Raw genomic sequence first — 14469 nt, 5'->3', positions numbered from 1 at the left:
GACAACAACCGTGTCAAGGTAAAACGGCGGGGAACAGGGATTGGACCACGCCTGCCTGCCGGACTGATAGTGGTGCAACCCCCCATAAATACACGTGTATAAAGATATATATATATATACTGGCAACAAAATCCTCTATATTTTCATGCAGCGAGGTATTGATCTGCGGTGTTACCATCCCCACGGGGATCCTAGAGCCGATCAGCTCCTGCAGGGAAACCGCACTGATCCACACCTGACTTCCAGGATGTGACATTCCCCCCTGACGCCTTTTGTTTGGATTTCCTGTTTTCTGACGTAATCCCATCACAGTGTAAAATGTTTCCCAGTGCAGCGCCCTCTCCATACAAACGAATGCCTTCACTTTGTTTTTTCCACATGTGTTATCCACTGCTTTGCTGTGTTCATTACGGGATAAATAGCCAGTTTTTTTTTTTTAATATTCCCGTTTGAGATTTTCTGCCTGTTAAGGCCTTACGCTGTGACAGATCCTAATTGGTCACGGAGCCGGGATGTACCTGATGCCATGAGTTGTGTTGCTTTAATTGGGTTTGTCCGTAATCTCCCGCTGCCGGGGATGCTCCTGCATAAGCAGCAGGGAAACGTGGAGCACTTGGAATGAGCTGCCAACATGTTTGATTTAATTAATCAGAAAAGAGCTTCCAGCTTTGGAAGCGGCTCGTGGCAGCTCTCCAGAGGAGGCTGGGCAGGGGAGGAATATAGGAGAAGCTCTGAGGAACAATAGCTTATTGCATTTTATTATTATTATTATAAGTTAGTCTGAATAATGAATAATGAATTAAAATGAAATCATATTATGAATATTTATTTTCCTTTGTGTTAACGGTTTACATTTTTTGGGCTTAGTGCTAGATATGGTAATAGAGTATTGAGTAGGAAGGAGTAGTATTGAGCGTTACAGTAAATTAATTCACTTTTCTGAAATATACTGTTCTAGCTTCTTTTCAGTGGTCAGAATATCTACATTACTACTGACCGTTTTTCAAATACTTCAATCACTGTGTGCAAAATATGATCCAAATATCAATAATTAGGTTTTTGTCAAAAAAATCCCAATATTAGATTTTTCTCAATATCTCTCTTATTTGGTGCATTCAGAGTACTCAAACATCTTCTTGTGTGTGTGTGTGTGTGTGTGTGTGTGTGTGTGTGTGTGTGTGTGTGTGTGTGTGTGTGTGTGTGTGTGTGTGTGTGTGTGTGTGTGTGTGTGTGTGTGTGTGTGTGTGTGTGTGTGTGTGTGTGTGTGTGTGTGTGCCTGCGTGTGTGTGTATCTGTGAGTGTGTGTGTATATACTGTGTGTGTGTGTGTGTGTGTGTGTGTGTGTGTGTGTGTGTGCAGCTCCAGGACCTGGCCATCCGCTGCATCCAGAAGAACATCAAGAAGAATCGAGGGGTGAAGCACTGGCCGTGGTGGAGGCTGTTCAGCACCGTGCAGCCGCTCATCAGGGTGCAGCTCAGCGAGGAGCAGATGCGAGACAAAGACGTGAGCGCCACTTCCTGTTTCTCTTTCAAGGGTGCTGCAGAAGAACACGTTTTGCCCTGCTCGCATCGTCACGCATTCCGTCCTTTGTCATGATAAGGAGGAGATCCAGCAGCAGAAGTCCAAGCTGGAGAAGCTGGAGAAGGAGAAGAACGAGCTGAGACTGAACAACGAGAGTCTGGAGAGCAGGGTGCGCACCTGAGATCCACATCTACTGAAAGGAAGAAGTTTAATATTGCATGGTGAAAGATTTATGGGGTGTTGTCCCGGTGTGTGTGTGTGTGTGTGTGTGTGCGTGTGTGCATGTGTGCGTGTGCATGTGTGTGTGTGCAGGTCACAGAGCTCATGGCCGAGCTGGCCGATGAGAGGAACACCGGTGAGTCTGCATCTCAGTTGCTGGAGGCAGAGACGTCTGAGCGGCTCCGCCTGGAGAGAGAGGTGAAGGGGCTGCAGGTCAGTGTGCCGCCACAGACACACACAGACACACAGAGACACACATACGCACACACACACGCACACACACAGACACACACACGCACACATGCACAAATGCATGCACGCACACATGCACACTTACACACATTATATCTATATATTTGCACATTTGACAGAATTCCTCCCAGTCACAAATTTTACCTCTGTTCACTAAATTAATCGTGACATGTTTTGTTTCCGGGGCTCAAAACCCGTGACACGCAGGCCAATTTGGAGGCCGTGAAGAAGCAGGTGGAGACCCAGGAGATGGAGGTGATGGAGGCTCGTCTCATTAAAACGGCAGAACTCAACGGGCAGATGGAGGAGGACGAGGACGAGGACGCCGGTTAGTCCTTCACGGCCTGAGAAGCCCGGTGGCCCAAAGGCCGAGCGTGGAACCCGTGGAAAGCAGCGGGTGGAAGGAGGGAGGGCGGTGGGATGGAGGGGAGGGAGGGAGGGCAAAACTCCACCGCTCCGTACGTGAACCGGCGGGGAGTCGGCGGTATTCTCTGGCTGCATGACACTGAAACACCGGCATTAACACACTCCTATACAGAGGGACGGCTCAAAACTCAATTAGTGGTTTTATTACTTTGTATTTAACTCTCAAAAGGCCTCGGCGGGCGGAGTCATCGCCTGGAACGAGGCGATGTCGCAGACGCTTCCTAATTACTGGGCGGGTTGCGAGCGACTGGCTCAGCTCTTCGAGGGAGCGATCGGTGAAGATGGAGCCCCGAAAAACAATTACGTTGATTGGCAAAACGTGTCTCCTCCTCCACGACCCCAAACTGAACCCAGACCGAAGCCGCGGTGTCCTCCGCCCAACACCGACGGAACTGCTGCTTGTAATGTTAAGAAGCGTATGGCTGGTTCAGGGGGCTGGGGATGGGCGTTTCCCTCTCCTATACTACCAACGTCTCATTTTCAGTAATACCTCAGATGGCATAAAGCTCCCCATAGCAGTCTTCCAACCCTTGGAAACGTACTTTCATTCCAGTCCGCGTGGTCACACAAAACTGCGACTCTCTTCCTTTTTCCACACTCGGGGGCGGACTCACGAAGCGATTGCGCTGCTTTTGCGGCTGCCCAACCGACGCAAATGGCGGAACAGGCGAGCGTCTGACGCTCAAAGCACCGCAAACGGTGAAATGCACCTTGAACTGCGGCACTACGCAAACAGCGTCTCGGTGCACCGCGGCTTTCTGCACATATTTAAATGAGGTGTTGTTCATACATTCGGTGGAAAATTGTCTACCTTCTACGCAAATGGGCATGGTTGAATATTGCGTCCAATTCACATTAAACTCCAAAGGTATTGAAAAACAACTCAAAATTATGGGGAATAGTGATAAAGTGGTCAGAATTAGCATTGAAGCACATAATGGCATCGAATCTCAGGACCATGGACAGCTCCGCAGGCCGCATCCTTTCCCTGTGCAGCGGAACCGGAACTTTGTAGAGTAAAATATTTAAATTCAGCTGTCATCATTTCTACATTGTAATATTAATATTTAGTGAGTACAAGAACCCAAATTTATTTTATTCATGTAATAAATGAACTGTGAGGGAAGAGTACGTTTGCGTCACTTAAATAACGGCAAAGTTTAACTACTAACCATTTCTCCGGGGACCCCCCCCGGAACACCTCGGAGGACCCCTGGGGGGGTCCCTGGACCGCACGACGACAACCGCCTCCTCCATTACATACACGTTGTTCCTTTTTTCGGAACGACTGCGGAAAACTTTGAGGGCTGCGCCGTTCAGCGACCGGCCCCTCGTGCTGAAATGGAAGTGTTTGTGCAGTGCTCTCCTTTCACTTCAGCACCGACTTCCCTCCACCGGAACCGTGAGCGCGGCTTTTTAAACTTCTCTCCTGCACTCATCACCGCCGTGAGAGTAAAGAGCCTCATCTTTCATAATGGCATTAAGTGAACTATCTGTTTGGGATTACCCCCACCACCCCCGCCCCCCGCCTCCGGGCCCCAATGAGGTGGCGTATTGTCCGTGAGCCTTTTTTTTTTTTCTCAGCGTCCCCAATCCCTTTCACTCACCTAAGCAGACAAGCCATTACAGAGCCTATCAGAATCCTCAGATGAATGAGAAAATAATCGGCGTGGATCAGAGCCGGTGGCCCTGCAAGTTGTCATTATACTATATATATGCTAATGAGCGGCTGATGGAGGAGCCGTATTGGTATATGGAGTGGAAATGGACGGCCTCCGAAATGATAAGGCTTAGAAATGAACCTAAACCTGAATGTCTGGCCCGGCCACAGTTAGAGTTCTGATAGCCCCTGACAGCTCCAGAATTAGGGTCGGCTAAGGACTACAGGGAGTGCCACTTAAATTCGTGCCGCTATTATGCTGCCATCTGAATTTCTACCTCAGCTTTATCAGAGCCCAAACTTTGCGGGGCTGTGTAGTTCCTGTGTTCCCGGTCATGGCGCAAAAAAAGGTGGCTGAGGTTCTCGATCATGCCAGCCGGGCCCCGGAGCCTTCCGTTGCGCCCCCATCCCGGACGTTCTCTGACCGTGCGTCCCTCCTCCAGGAGGCGAGTGGCGGCTCAGGTACAACAGGGTCGTCCGCGAGATGGACTTCACCAAGAAGAAGCTGCAGCAGGAGCTCGAGGACAAGCTGGACACGGAGCAGCAGAGCAGACGGCACCTGGAGCGAAGGGTAAGGCTCGCACCCTTTCAAACGCTGGGGGGCCAACCTACGGCTCGAGGGCCACATGCAGCCCATAGATTCCCATGATGGAGAAATTTAGATTTTTTTCAAAATGAATTCACCAAAAAGTATTTGATATTTTATTATTCATTTTTTTTCAATAATATTTTTATGTGATATAATAATAATTATTATTATTGTATTCAAATATTTTTTATTTAAATATTTATAGTTTCAAAGGGGCTCATGCGTTCCAGGGTTAAATGTAGTCTTTATTTTGTCTGTGGTACGACTTTAGGATAATTATTGCTGGGAGCAGACACATGTGGCACCGCTGGTGTGAAACGCTTCTTTCAGTGCTCAGCACCACCACAAATCATAGAAACACAACCAGTCGCTGCATCATCAAAATGAGCTTTTGTCGTGATTCAATGCAATCACATCTCATTACAAATGTACAAAAAACCACCCATTGCTGAATCTTGCTTGCTCAATCTGCGTTAAAGAGGGTGTGTGTGTGTGTGTGTGTGTGTGTGTGTGTGTGCGTGTGTGTGTGTGTGTGCGTGTGTGTGTGCGTGTGTGTGTGCGTGTGTGTGTGTGTGTGTGTGTGTGTGTGTGTGTGTGTGCGTGTGCGGTGCACGTGCGCGCGTGCGTGCGTGCGTGCGTGTGTGTGTGTGTGTGTGTGTACACGTGCGCACACGCTGCAGCTGGCCGACGTGCACACGGATAACGAGGACATCCAGCGCTCACTGCAGCAGCTGAAGAAGAAGTGTCAGAGGATGACGGCCGAGCTGCAGGACACCAAGCTGCACCTAGAGGGCGAGCAAGGGCGCAACCACGAGCTGGAGAGGAGGCAGAGGAGGTGGGGCTGTCTGTCTGTCTGTCCGTCTGTCTGTCTGTACATCTATTTTTCTTTGTTTGTTTTTCTCTATCTGATTTGGCTGTTTGGGGCATGTACAGAAGCATGGATTGGAGCACATACACGCCCACACGCACGCACACGCACGCACACACACACACACACCTTGTGTCGATTACGCACATTTTGGTATTTTTTAGTATTTTTAGAGCTTATTGTGCGTAATCACCAGGTGTCATGACATTTCACTGCATATATGTATGACTGTATGTATATGTATGTGACAAATAATCTCTTGAACTTGAACTTGAACTTGAACACACGCACACACACGCATACACACACACACACACACGCGCACACACACACTCAGAGTTAAGCAAACATGCTGCTCCTTTCTCCTCCAATGAGTCTATGAAGACCCCACCGTGCCCCGGGGGGTCGCCGCCTTTTCTCTCTAAACGGTGACTGAGATGCTCTGTAATCTGTGGAACTGCATTAGCCGAGCGTATGACTGAGACTTTAAGCGCTGAGGAAGTCCTGGCAGAGCGGCTCCCCTGTGGCTAATTGGAGGCGCTCTCTACCGACATTGTTTTCATGTGGTCGTCAGAAGGGGGTGGGGGGGGGAAGAAAAGCAGGAATGTGAGGGCACACAACGCTTGGCTCGCGGAATCACGCCTCATCGTGCCCCCTCAACACGTTCTCCCTTTCAAATGCATCGTCACGGATAGTCGACGGTGGTTAAAGCCGAGACCAAGCCAGCGCCGTTTTTTCTTTTAATTGACATGGTGCAACCATTTATATTCTGCCAAATTTGACATTGCTTAAAACCCTAGAACAGCCCCCTATCGTCGCGGCGTGCCGCTTGGAATCCTGAAGTGGGTCTCCGTTGACGCTCCGGGTTGTTCTGGTGTGAATGCCGTCTGCCTGTCACGGCGTGGCCGAATGTAGGACGGTGGAGACGGCTGCGTCCGGCACGAGGACGCTCCTTATTCTCCTGAAAGAATAGGAGGCGGAGGACGAGAAGACTGTGGAGCGGCAGGCTTTTTCGAGGGGCTCTCTCAGGAACGGGCGGACCTCAGGGTGAATACCGTTTGACACCACTTGTGGGAAAGGAGTCTGGCGAGAGTATGATCACAGTATGCAAGGAGTGGCGGCGTATCCCACAATGCATCGCGAAGTCGAGGCGCCAGCAAAGGTTTCCACGCGCCGTCCGTCATCGACCCTCAAGCTGCTGAAGGGAAAGGCGGCGGACATGGTGGAGCCTGTCTTTGGGTTTTACTTTTGTTTTGATGGGGTTGTGATAGACTAGCGCGCCCTCTGTGGGGTCGAAAAATCGCACGTTATAAATAATCGGTTTGGAAGTCGTGTTTTAAAAAAACACCGTGACGCCACCGATGACGGCAAATGACGACAAACCCTAACACCCAACACGGCGGGTTGATATTCAGTCGGCGTCAGGGCGGAGAAGGGGGGGGGGGGCCGTGTTGACGCGGTGAACCGTGGATGTTTGCCACTGTCCCACATTGTCCGGTTAAAAAGTACCACGTGCTAACGGCGCGGGTTTGCCCGCGTGCGCCTGTTTCAGATTCGACCTGGAGCAGAGCCAGGCCCAGGCGGAGGTGCAGAGAGAGAAGGGCCAGAGGGAGAAGCTGGCCCGAGAGAGGGACGCCGTGACGGGGGAGATATTCAGCCTGCGCCAACAGCTGCAGGTGGGGCGCTCCCCTCCATCTCCTCCAGGGCGTGGTTTCCAGGTGGATGATGACATCACTGGGCCGCCTCCACGTGTCGGCGTTTCAACCTGCGAGTCCTTAAACGAGCTGCTGTGGAGTGTTGACGCACAACGCTCACTGATGACAAAACATCCCTGTTGATCCGATTACACCCTATGTGAAGTGTGTGTGGGTGTGGGTGGGTGTGCGCGGGTGTGTGTGTGCGCGCGCCCGTGTGTTTTTCTATGCATTTACGCTCACGGGCTCACGTTTCCAGGACAAGGACGTGGAGCTGTGCACGGCCAACGTGAAGCTGCAGCAGCTGGAGGCGGAGCTCCAGGACCTGGCGTCCCAGGAGTCCAAGGACGAGGCGTCGCTGGCCAAGGTCAAGAAGCAGCTCCGCGACCTGGAGGCCAAGGTCAAGGACCAGGAGGAGGAGCTGGACGAGCAGGCGGGAACCATCCAGACGCTGGAGCAGGTACAGGATGGCTCTATCTATTTATCCATCCATCCATCCACTCCCATGTTTAAAGGCAGAAGGCATCATCCGTGCCTCATTATTGCGCTTTAATTTAACAATTGAGTATTGAATATTTCATGTATTTTAAGATTTCATTGCAACACCGGGCATCTTGAATGTTTTCTGTTTTTTAAGACCATGGACAAAAGTCCATCTAAGTGTTTTACAGAATAAATGGAAAGCAAAGTTAGAAACCGAAACCAAAACCGTGATACAATCCCAACCGTGAGTGTTGTGATCCGTTGCACCCCTAGTTACTATGTTTCAAAAGTAACTAAAAGTTTTTATTAGTTTAGTTTATTTACTTTCAATAATATTTTCAATAATACGTTTTGAATATATGACTAGTTTTACCTCTAACTAATATATAAATATAATTAAGCCGTGTAATGTTAATATAGTGCTTATATCCCTGTAAAGGTACGTGAATTATTATTTTATTGCTTTTATACAATTTACAAAGCATTAACCTTAAAAAAAAAAATTCTGTTGCTAAGCAACATCCCTGTCCAACACTTCAATTATCTAACACTTCCGCTCAGTTTCTTTGCGGTAATTCTCTGTCTCTTGTGACTCTTCGTGTCTTCGTCGAAATATGAGACGAGTGTGGCACATTTGTCCGTTTGCACCTTTTCTTTCACGGTGAACAAATCCGCTGTGACACCCTGTCCTTCCCTCCGAGAGCGAAACCACGCTCCCCTTCCGAAGCGGCGGTGGCAGCCGGTGCGGCTCATGTCGGCTCGTGCGGGTTTGTTGGTTTTTCTCGGATGCGGCGTCTCCCATTGAGCCCGGAGAGCGGCCGACAGGAGGACCCGCTCCCAGGGATCCCGCAGGGCTCAGCCCCGGGTTTGACTCCGTCTCCGTTCCCTGGCGCTTTAGCGGTGATTAGAGCCGTTCGGTTCCGTTTGCCTCTTCATTTTTAAATCAAGTGAGATCGATACCTTTCATTTAAACAGGGAAAAGGCCAACGCGCTCTTATATATTCTATTGCGCCCTGGAGAACACAGAGAGCAATAGCCAGAAGACCCGAACCCTAGGGTTAGGGTCTCAGAGATATCACAGATATTAAAAGCAGCAAAGCAGGAGTCTGGGATATCACATACAATAGGAAAAACTGCATCCAAAAGAAGCCTTAACATAGAGTGTATACAGCATATATCGACAGGGATCACACACAAATGTATAATATAGGACTGCGTTTACACCGAAAGCCACAACATTAAAGCAGTGACAGGTGAAGTGAATAACATGGATCATCTGGTTCCAATGGCACCTGTCAAGGGGTGGGATGTATGAGGCAGCAAGTGAAAAGTCAGTTGTTGAAGTTGATGTGTTGAAGCAGCGTAAGGAGCTGAGCCACTTTGACAAGGAGCACATTGTGATGCTGGACGACTGGGTCAGAGCATCTCCACAACCACAGGTCTTGTGGGCTGTTCCCGCCATGCAGTGGTTACTACCGACCAAAAGTGCTCCAAGGAAGGACGACCGGTGAACCGGCGACAGGGTCATGGACGCCCAAGGCTCGTCGATGCACGTGGTTCGATCTCACAGAAGAGCTACTGTAGCACAAATTGGTGAAAAAGTGAACGGTGCTGTGATAGAAAGGTGTCAGAACACACAGTGCATCACAGCTTGCTGCGTATGGGAGCGGTCAGAGTGCCCATGCTGACCCCTGTCCAACACCCAAAGCACCTAGAATGGACACGTGAGCGTCACAACTAGACACAGACCAAGCCCGACCCACGGGGGCTCCACCTCCCAACTTCCAGGACTTAAAGGATCTGCTGCTGACGTCTTGGTGCCAGATACCACAGGACACCTTCAGAGTCTGGTGGAGTCCATGCCTCCACGGGTCACAGCTGTTTTGGCAGCACGAGGGGGAGCTGCACAGTATTAGGCAGGAGGTTTTAATGTTGTGGCTGATTGGTGTATGTTTATACATAACACACATCCTGGAATGTCTTCAGTAAAAGTGCCCTCTGAGGGTTGGTGTATCCACTGTGTACAGCAGAACAAAAGTCGAGTTTCTCGCTTTCAAATTTCATTTTGTTTCATTTTTTTATAGTGTGTTTTTGTGTATTTGTTTTTGTCTTTTATTTATTCGGTTTTCATGCGTGTGTGTGTGTGTGTGTGTGTGTGTGTTTTTGCGCGCGTGTCTGTGTGTGTGTGTGTGTGTGCGCGCGCTTGCACGCCTGCGCGCGTGCGTTCTCCCTCCTCAGGCTAAGTTGCGTCTTGAGATGGAGATGGAGCGGCAGCGGCAGAGCCACTCCAAGGAGGCAGAGAGTAAGGACGAGGAGGTGGAGGAGATCCGTCTGTCGAGCAGCAAGAAGGTACAAAGAGGCCGACGTCGCTTCGCGCGCCCGACCGGGAGTTAGGAACGCCGGCTGAAGGGCTAGACACGGTGCCTCGTGGGAAAAACTCTGGCGGTGCATTTTTTCGCACAGAAATAAATTGTTTATTCAGATGCATTCTGCCCAAACATCTCTGCGTGGCCTACTTTGCAGAATGTGTTTTGGGGTAGAATTGCATCTCTGCCCAGGGGCGCCGGAATAGGAGGGACGCTGGGATTTGTTTGTCCCCCCCACTTTTAGGAATAGTGGTAATGAGCGGGGCCCTGCGCCCCGATCCCTCCCTTTTCTGACGGTGCCGGTGGTGCCAGCGATGGGGATCGGTGGCAAAACGACGTGTTTTTATTTCAGATGTGGGTTGTTTTATTTTATTCAGTTTCCTTATGGAACGACAAGCATAATGCATAATGGCGACAGGCATCCTGCCGCATTTTCGCATTCGTTCATTTGAACCGTTTGCTTGAAGTGTAGATTCCAGATTCAAGAGGTTTATTCGTCACATATATATGTAGTTCATACTTTCATACCTATCTGCAGTGAAATGTGAAATTACGAGGCTTGGATTTTTTTTTTTCCACTTTTAAAAATCCAGGCTGCGAAAACGTTTGTATTTGCGACCGCTGTTCAGTTGAACAATCATTGTTTTTAAACGGCACTTTAACCTTTTATCTGCAATTTCATGGCCTTTTCATTTCCATGAAAGCCACAGAAATAAGAATTCCTCGTTTTGATTTGAAAAAAAATCCCTTTATGCTTGTTACGTGAATGGGCCTTGTGCCGTGAACTGTGCTCTCCACACCATTTGAAGGAAACCCCGTAAGACCGTTGATGTATTCGCTCGCCGTCCTGGTTCCGTTTGGGTTCGGGTCTGGGCTTTGAAAGTGTCGGCGCGGCGCTGCGCCGGGTGATCGATGGCGACGCGTTGGACTTGGCTGCGCGGCATCGCCTTGTTTGGTTTGCCCTGACGGCGTGCGCGTGTGCGCGTGTGTCCCGCAGCTGAAGCAGATGGAGATCCAGCTGGAGGAGGAGTACGACGACAAGCAGAAGGTTCTGCGCGAGAGACGAGAGTTGGAGGCCAAATTACTGAGCGCTCAAGACCAGGTACCTCAGGCTAGAGAGAGAGAGAGTGTGTGTGTGTGTGTGTGTGTGTGTGTGTGTGTGTGTGTGTGTGTGTGTGTGTGTGTGTGTGTGTGTGTGTGTGTGTGTGTGTGTGTGTGTGTGTGTGTGTGTGTGTGTGGGCGTGTGTGTGGGCGTGTGTGTGTGTGTGTGTGGACACGTGCGTGTGTTTGCGCGTGTGTGTTTGTGTGCCTGCGTGTATGTGTGCGTGTGCACACGTGCGTGTGTGTTGTGGCCACTTCTTTTGATTGCGCTCCACATCGTTTGAAAGGGGCCTTTCAAAGACGAGACAGGCGAGCAGCGCACCAGATTCGTGCTCTGGGTTCTAAGCGTCGGTCGGGATCACAAGACACGGCCGCTGTGTCTTTGAATCTTTCGTGGTCTACAGTTGTTATTTTTGGCATGTACATCACCATTTACATTTCATATTTGCATCCACTAACGTAAATGACGCAGCATGATGAACATGTTGTTCTCGACCAGGGCTTCCCAACCCTTTCCTGAGACCCTCCTGGAAGCCTGATTTGATCTGAGACCTCCGTATTAAAAAGATGCCACACTTTTTATTTTCCCGACACCCCGGCGTGGGAAACCCACCGGGGCAGATGACGCACGGGAGCATGCTTTAAGATGCCGTGCGCCGCCTGCTCCGTCCAGCGCTCCAGTCCAGAATGAGAATGAACGAATTTCCTTTATCGTGCGAACACAAAGGCCGGTCGTGGCGACGCCACTTCCCCCCGTTAAAGAGGAGCGGAGCGCCCGTGGCCGTGTGCTCCGTAGAAACGCCTTCCGTTGTGCAGGTCAGCCACCGGGACGTGGAGACGGAGAAGAAGCTGAAGAAGGACCTGAAGAGAACCAAGGTGCTGCTGGCCGATGCCCAGATCATGCTGGACCACCTGAAGAGCAACGCCCCCAGCAAGAGGGAGATCGCCCAGCTCAAAAACCAGGTGCGCGGTGGTTCCTCAACATGGGGTCAGAGGACCCTCTGGGGGTCCTTCCGGAGGTTATATGCGGGCCGGGGTATGCAACGCGTTAGTACATCCGGGAAGACATGGTTCTTTTTACTCACAGATTAAAGTACGCAGATGTGGTACACTGTACTCCGTGTGGAACGCAGGGCCTGTCTTTTCATTTTTGATTTGTTTTGAATGGGTTATGATGCACTAGTGCGCCCTCTAGGATAAAAAAAAAAATATTAAAAAATGCACCTCACATATTTAAAAATGGCTCAAATCACTTTTGGGATGTCCATTACAATGCCAGGCCTCGTTTCTGCAACGCAAATTAACATTAAAAATCAAAATAACTGGATATGCCATAACTGTGGCTTTATGAGGATAAAAGCCATGGCTCTCTTTGCGCACATACTCAATTACAGCGGATGATATGCGCGGTTAGCACTTAGGGTGCCGTTCTGGACTCGGATATATTTTGTACTTTATGCAGATGTGACCTTCACACCATTTTCCTTGCAGGGACTCTCTGCACCTGTGAGAGTCACCTCGGTCCGATACGGCCTCGTAAACGTTAATTGCTCCGACACATATTATTCATCTGTTAACAGCCCTTCTGCCCTCCGTGTATTGGGGTATTTTTAGAAAGTTATTTTTCGCTCCACGCATCGCCGACCCCGGCTTATATCCTCTGCTCTTCCCTCCCGCAGCTGGAGGAGTCGGAGTTCACGTGCGCGGCGGCCGTGAAGGCTCGCAAGGGCATGGAGGTGGAGATAGAGGATCTGCACATTCAGATGGACGACGTGGGCAAGGCCAAGATGTCGGTGAGTCCGGGGGAAGTGAGACAGTAAATGGTGCGAATCCGGCAATGTACAACAAGCCCCATAATAAACAACGAAAATAAACCTAAACAATGAACGAGAAAAAAATGGGACAATAATCAACACACTCAGTGTGTATCCGCTGCAAAACAAAAGGCTTACGACACGTTCACAGCAAATGATTAAAGCCGTTGTGTTGTTTATTGTGTCGTATATTTTCATTCGTTATTCAACACTTCAGCACAGAGAATGATTAGAGATCATTAAAGTCCGGTGGTCCTATTTTGTTCATTTACTCATCTTCGGATCATTAGACGAAGCCGGCGACTGCCAAACGTGCAACCAGTGCGGAATGTTTGGTGATCGGTATTCTCTGCTCCCGAAAACCAGCCTTGGCACCAACGCCTGCTCTCCGCAGAGCCACGCGGGGCGTGGAATTCGTCAGTGCCGGGTTGGCACGCATCTCAATTTACCATTTTGCTCTAATGGATAAATAAGCTTTTTTAAGTCATCCCCGCCCCCCCCCCCAAGCATTAGCGGTCGCCCCATGAGACCGCCGCGTTTTAGCGGGCGCTGTCGGTGGAGGATGTTCGCATCCCCCGGGGGAGGGCGCAGAGTGCTTTCTGCCGGAGCCGCGCTTGTTAATTGCCGCGTTTATGGCTTTATGGGTTTATGGCAGGAAAGAGGTCTGGCGGGCGCACACCGGGACCGAGGCCGCTCCCGTTTCGACGGCGGCAAGGAGGAAGCAGGGCGCCGCCGCGGCCTCTCTTTTCTCTGCCCAAATGAGCCAATTGATTATCTCAAATTGGTCTCATCCACCAGCCCCTGCACTGTCCGGACACATATATTTTACAGCCGTTTGATGGGATTCCAGGGCTGCCGGGGCCCGGCCACTTAATGACGATTTATCACATTCAATAGCTCATTTTCTACTCCCTTCCCTCCCTCCCTCCCTCCCTCCCTCTTTCTTCCCCTCCCTCGCCGCCCTGGGGGTCTCTCAGCTGGAGGAGCAGGTGAGCCGCCTGCAGAGGGAGAAGAACGAGCTGCAGTCCCGCATGGAGGAGGACCAGGAGGACATGAACGAGCTGATGAAGAAGCACAAGGCGTCCGTTTCCCAGGTATCCTCCTCCTCCTCCTCCTCCTCTTCATGCTCCTCCTTGTGCTCCTCCTCCTCCGCCTCCTCCTCCTCTCCGTGCTCCTCCTCCTCCTCCTCCTCCTCCTCCTCCTCCCCGCAGCCGCAGGAACGCTCCATGTCACACAATCTGGGCAAAGACCATAATCTGCTTTTGTTTCATATTCATCCCTATATTCTTTGCATGATCTGTAATGTCCTATACATTTGTAATATCCTGCACTTGGTGAGAAGTAAATTACCAATCCGTGCTGCTGTCGTCAGAGGGTCACGCAGCCTCTGGCACCCGATTGGAAAATGGACGGGACCATATTCCGCTTGACTTAATTTGATTATTTCATTTCACCAGCAGCTGCTGTTGAATGGTC

The 14469-nt window shown here is 50.3% G+C and overlaps 1 protein-coding gene across 4 annotated transcripts in view; it reads left to right on the top strand.

Annotated features, from left to right (window-relative positions):
* LOC307240129 (unconventional myosin-XVIIIa-like) overlaps nt 1-14469 on the top strand; it is a 60185-nt gene that overhangs the window by 31800 nt on the left and 13916 nt on the right. For all 4 annotated transcript variants that reach the window (XM_080013775.1, XM_080013776.1, XM_080013774.1 and 1 more), the window contains exons 24-36: nt 1360-1503; nt 1601-1690; nt 1834-1953; nt 2200-2320; nt 4522-4649; nt 5348-5502; nt 7088-7211; nt 7489-7689; nt 9951-10061; nt 11076-11180; nt 11996-12142; nt 12859-12972; nt 13971-14087. In XM_080013775.1, coding sequence (XP_079869901.1) covers nt 1360-1503; nt 1601-1690; nt 1834-1953; nt 2200-2320; nt 4522-4649; nt 5348-5502; nt 7088-7211; nt 7489-7689; nt 9951-10061; nt 11076-11180; nt 11996-12142; nt 12859-12972; nt 13971-14087 — 1677 coding nt within the window. The remainder of the gene's footprint in view (nt 1-1359; nt 1504-1600; nt 1691-1833; nt 1954-2199; nt 2321-4521; nt 4650-5347; nt 5503-7087; nt 7212-7488; nt 7690-9950; nt 10062-11075; nt 11181-11995; nt 12143-12858; nt 12973-13970; nt 14088-14469) is intronic.

This window comes from Zeus faber (genome assembly GCF_960531495.2).
Source record: "Zeus faber genome assembly, chromosome: 14".
In the NCBI taxonomy this organism is placed as follows: Eukaryota; Metazoa; Chordata; class Actinopteri; order Zeiformes; family Zeidae; genus Zeus; species Zeus faber.
This window is presented reverse-complemented; position numbering and strand designations above follow the sequence as displayed.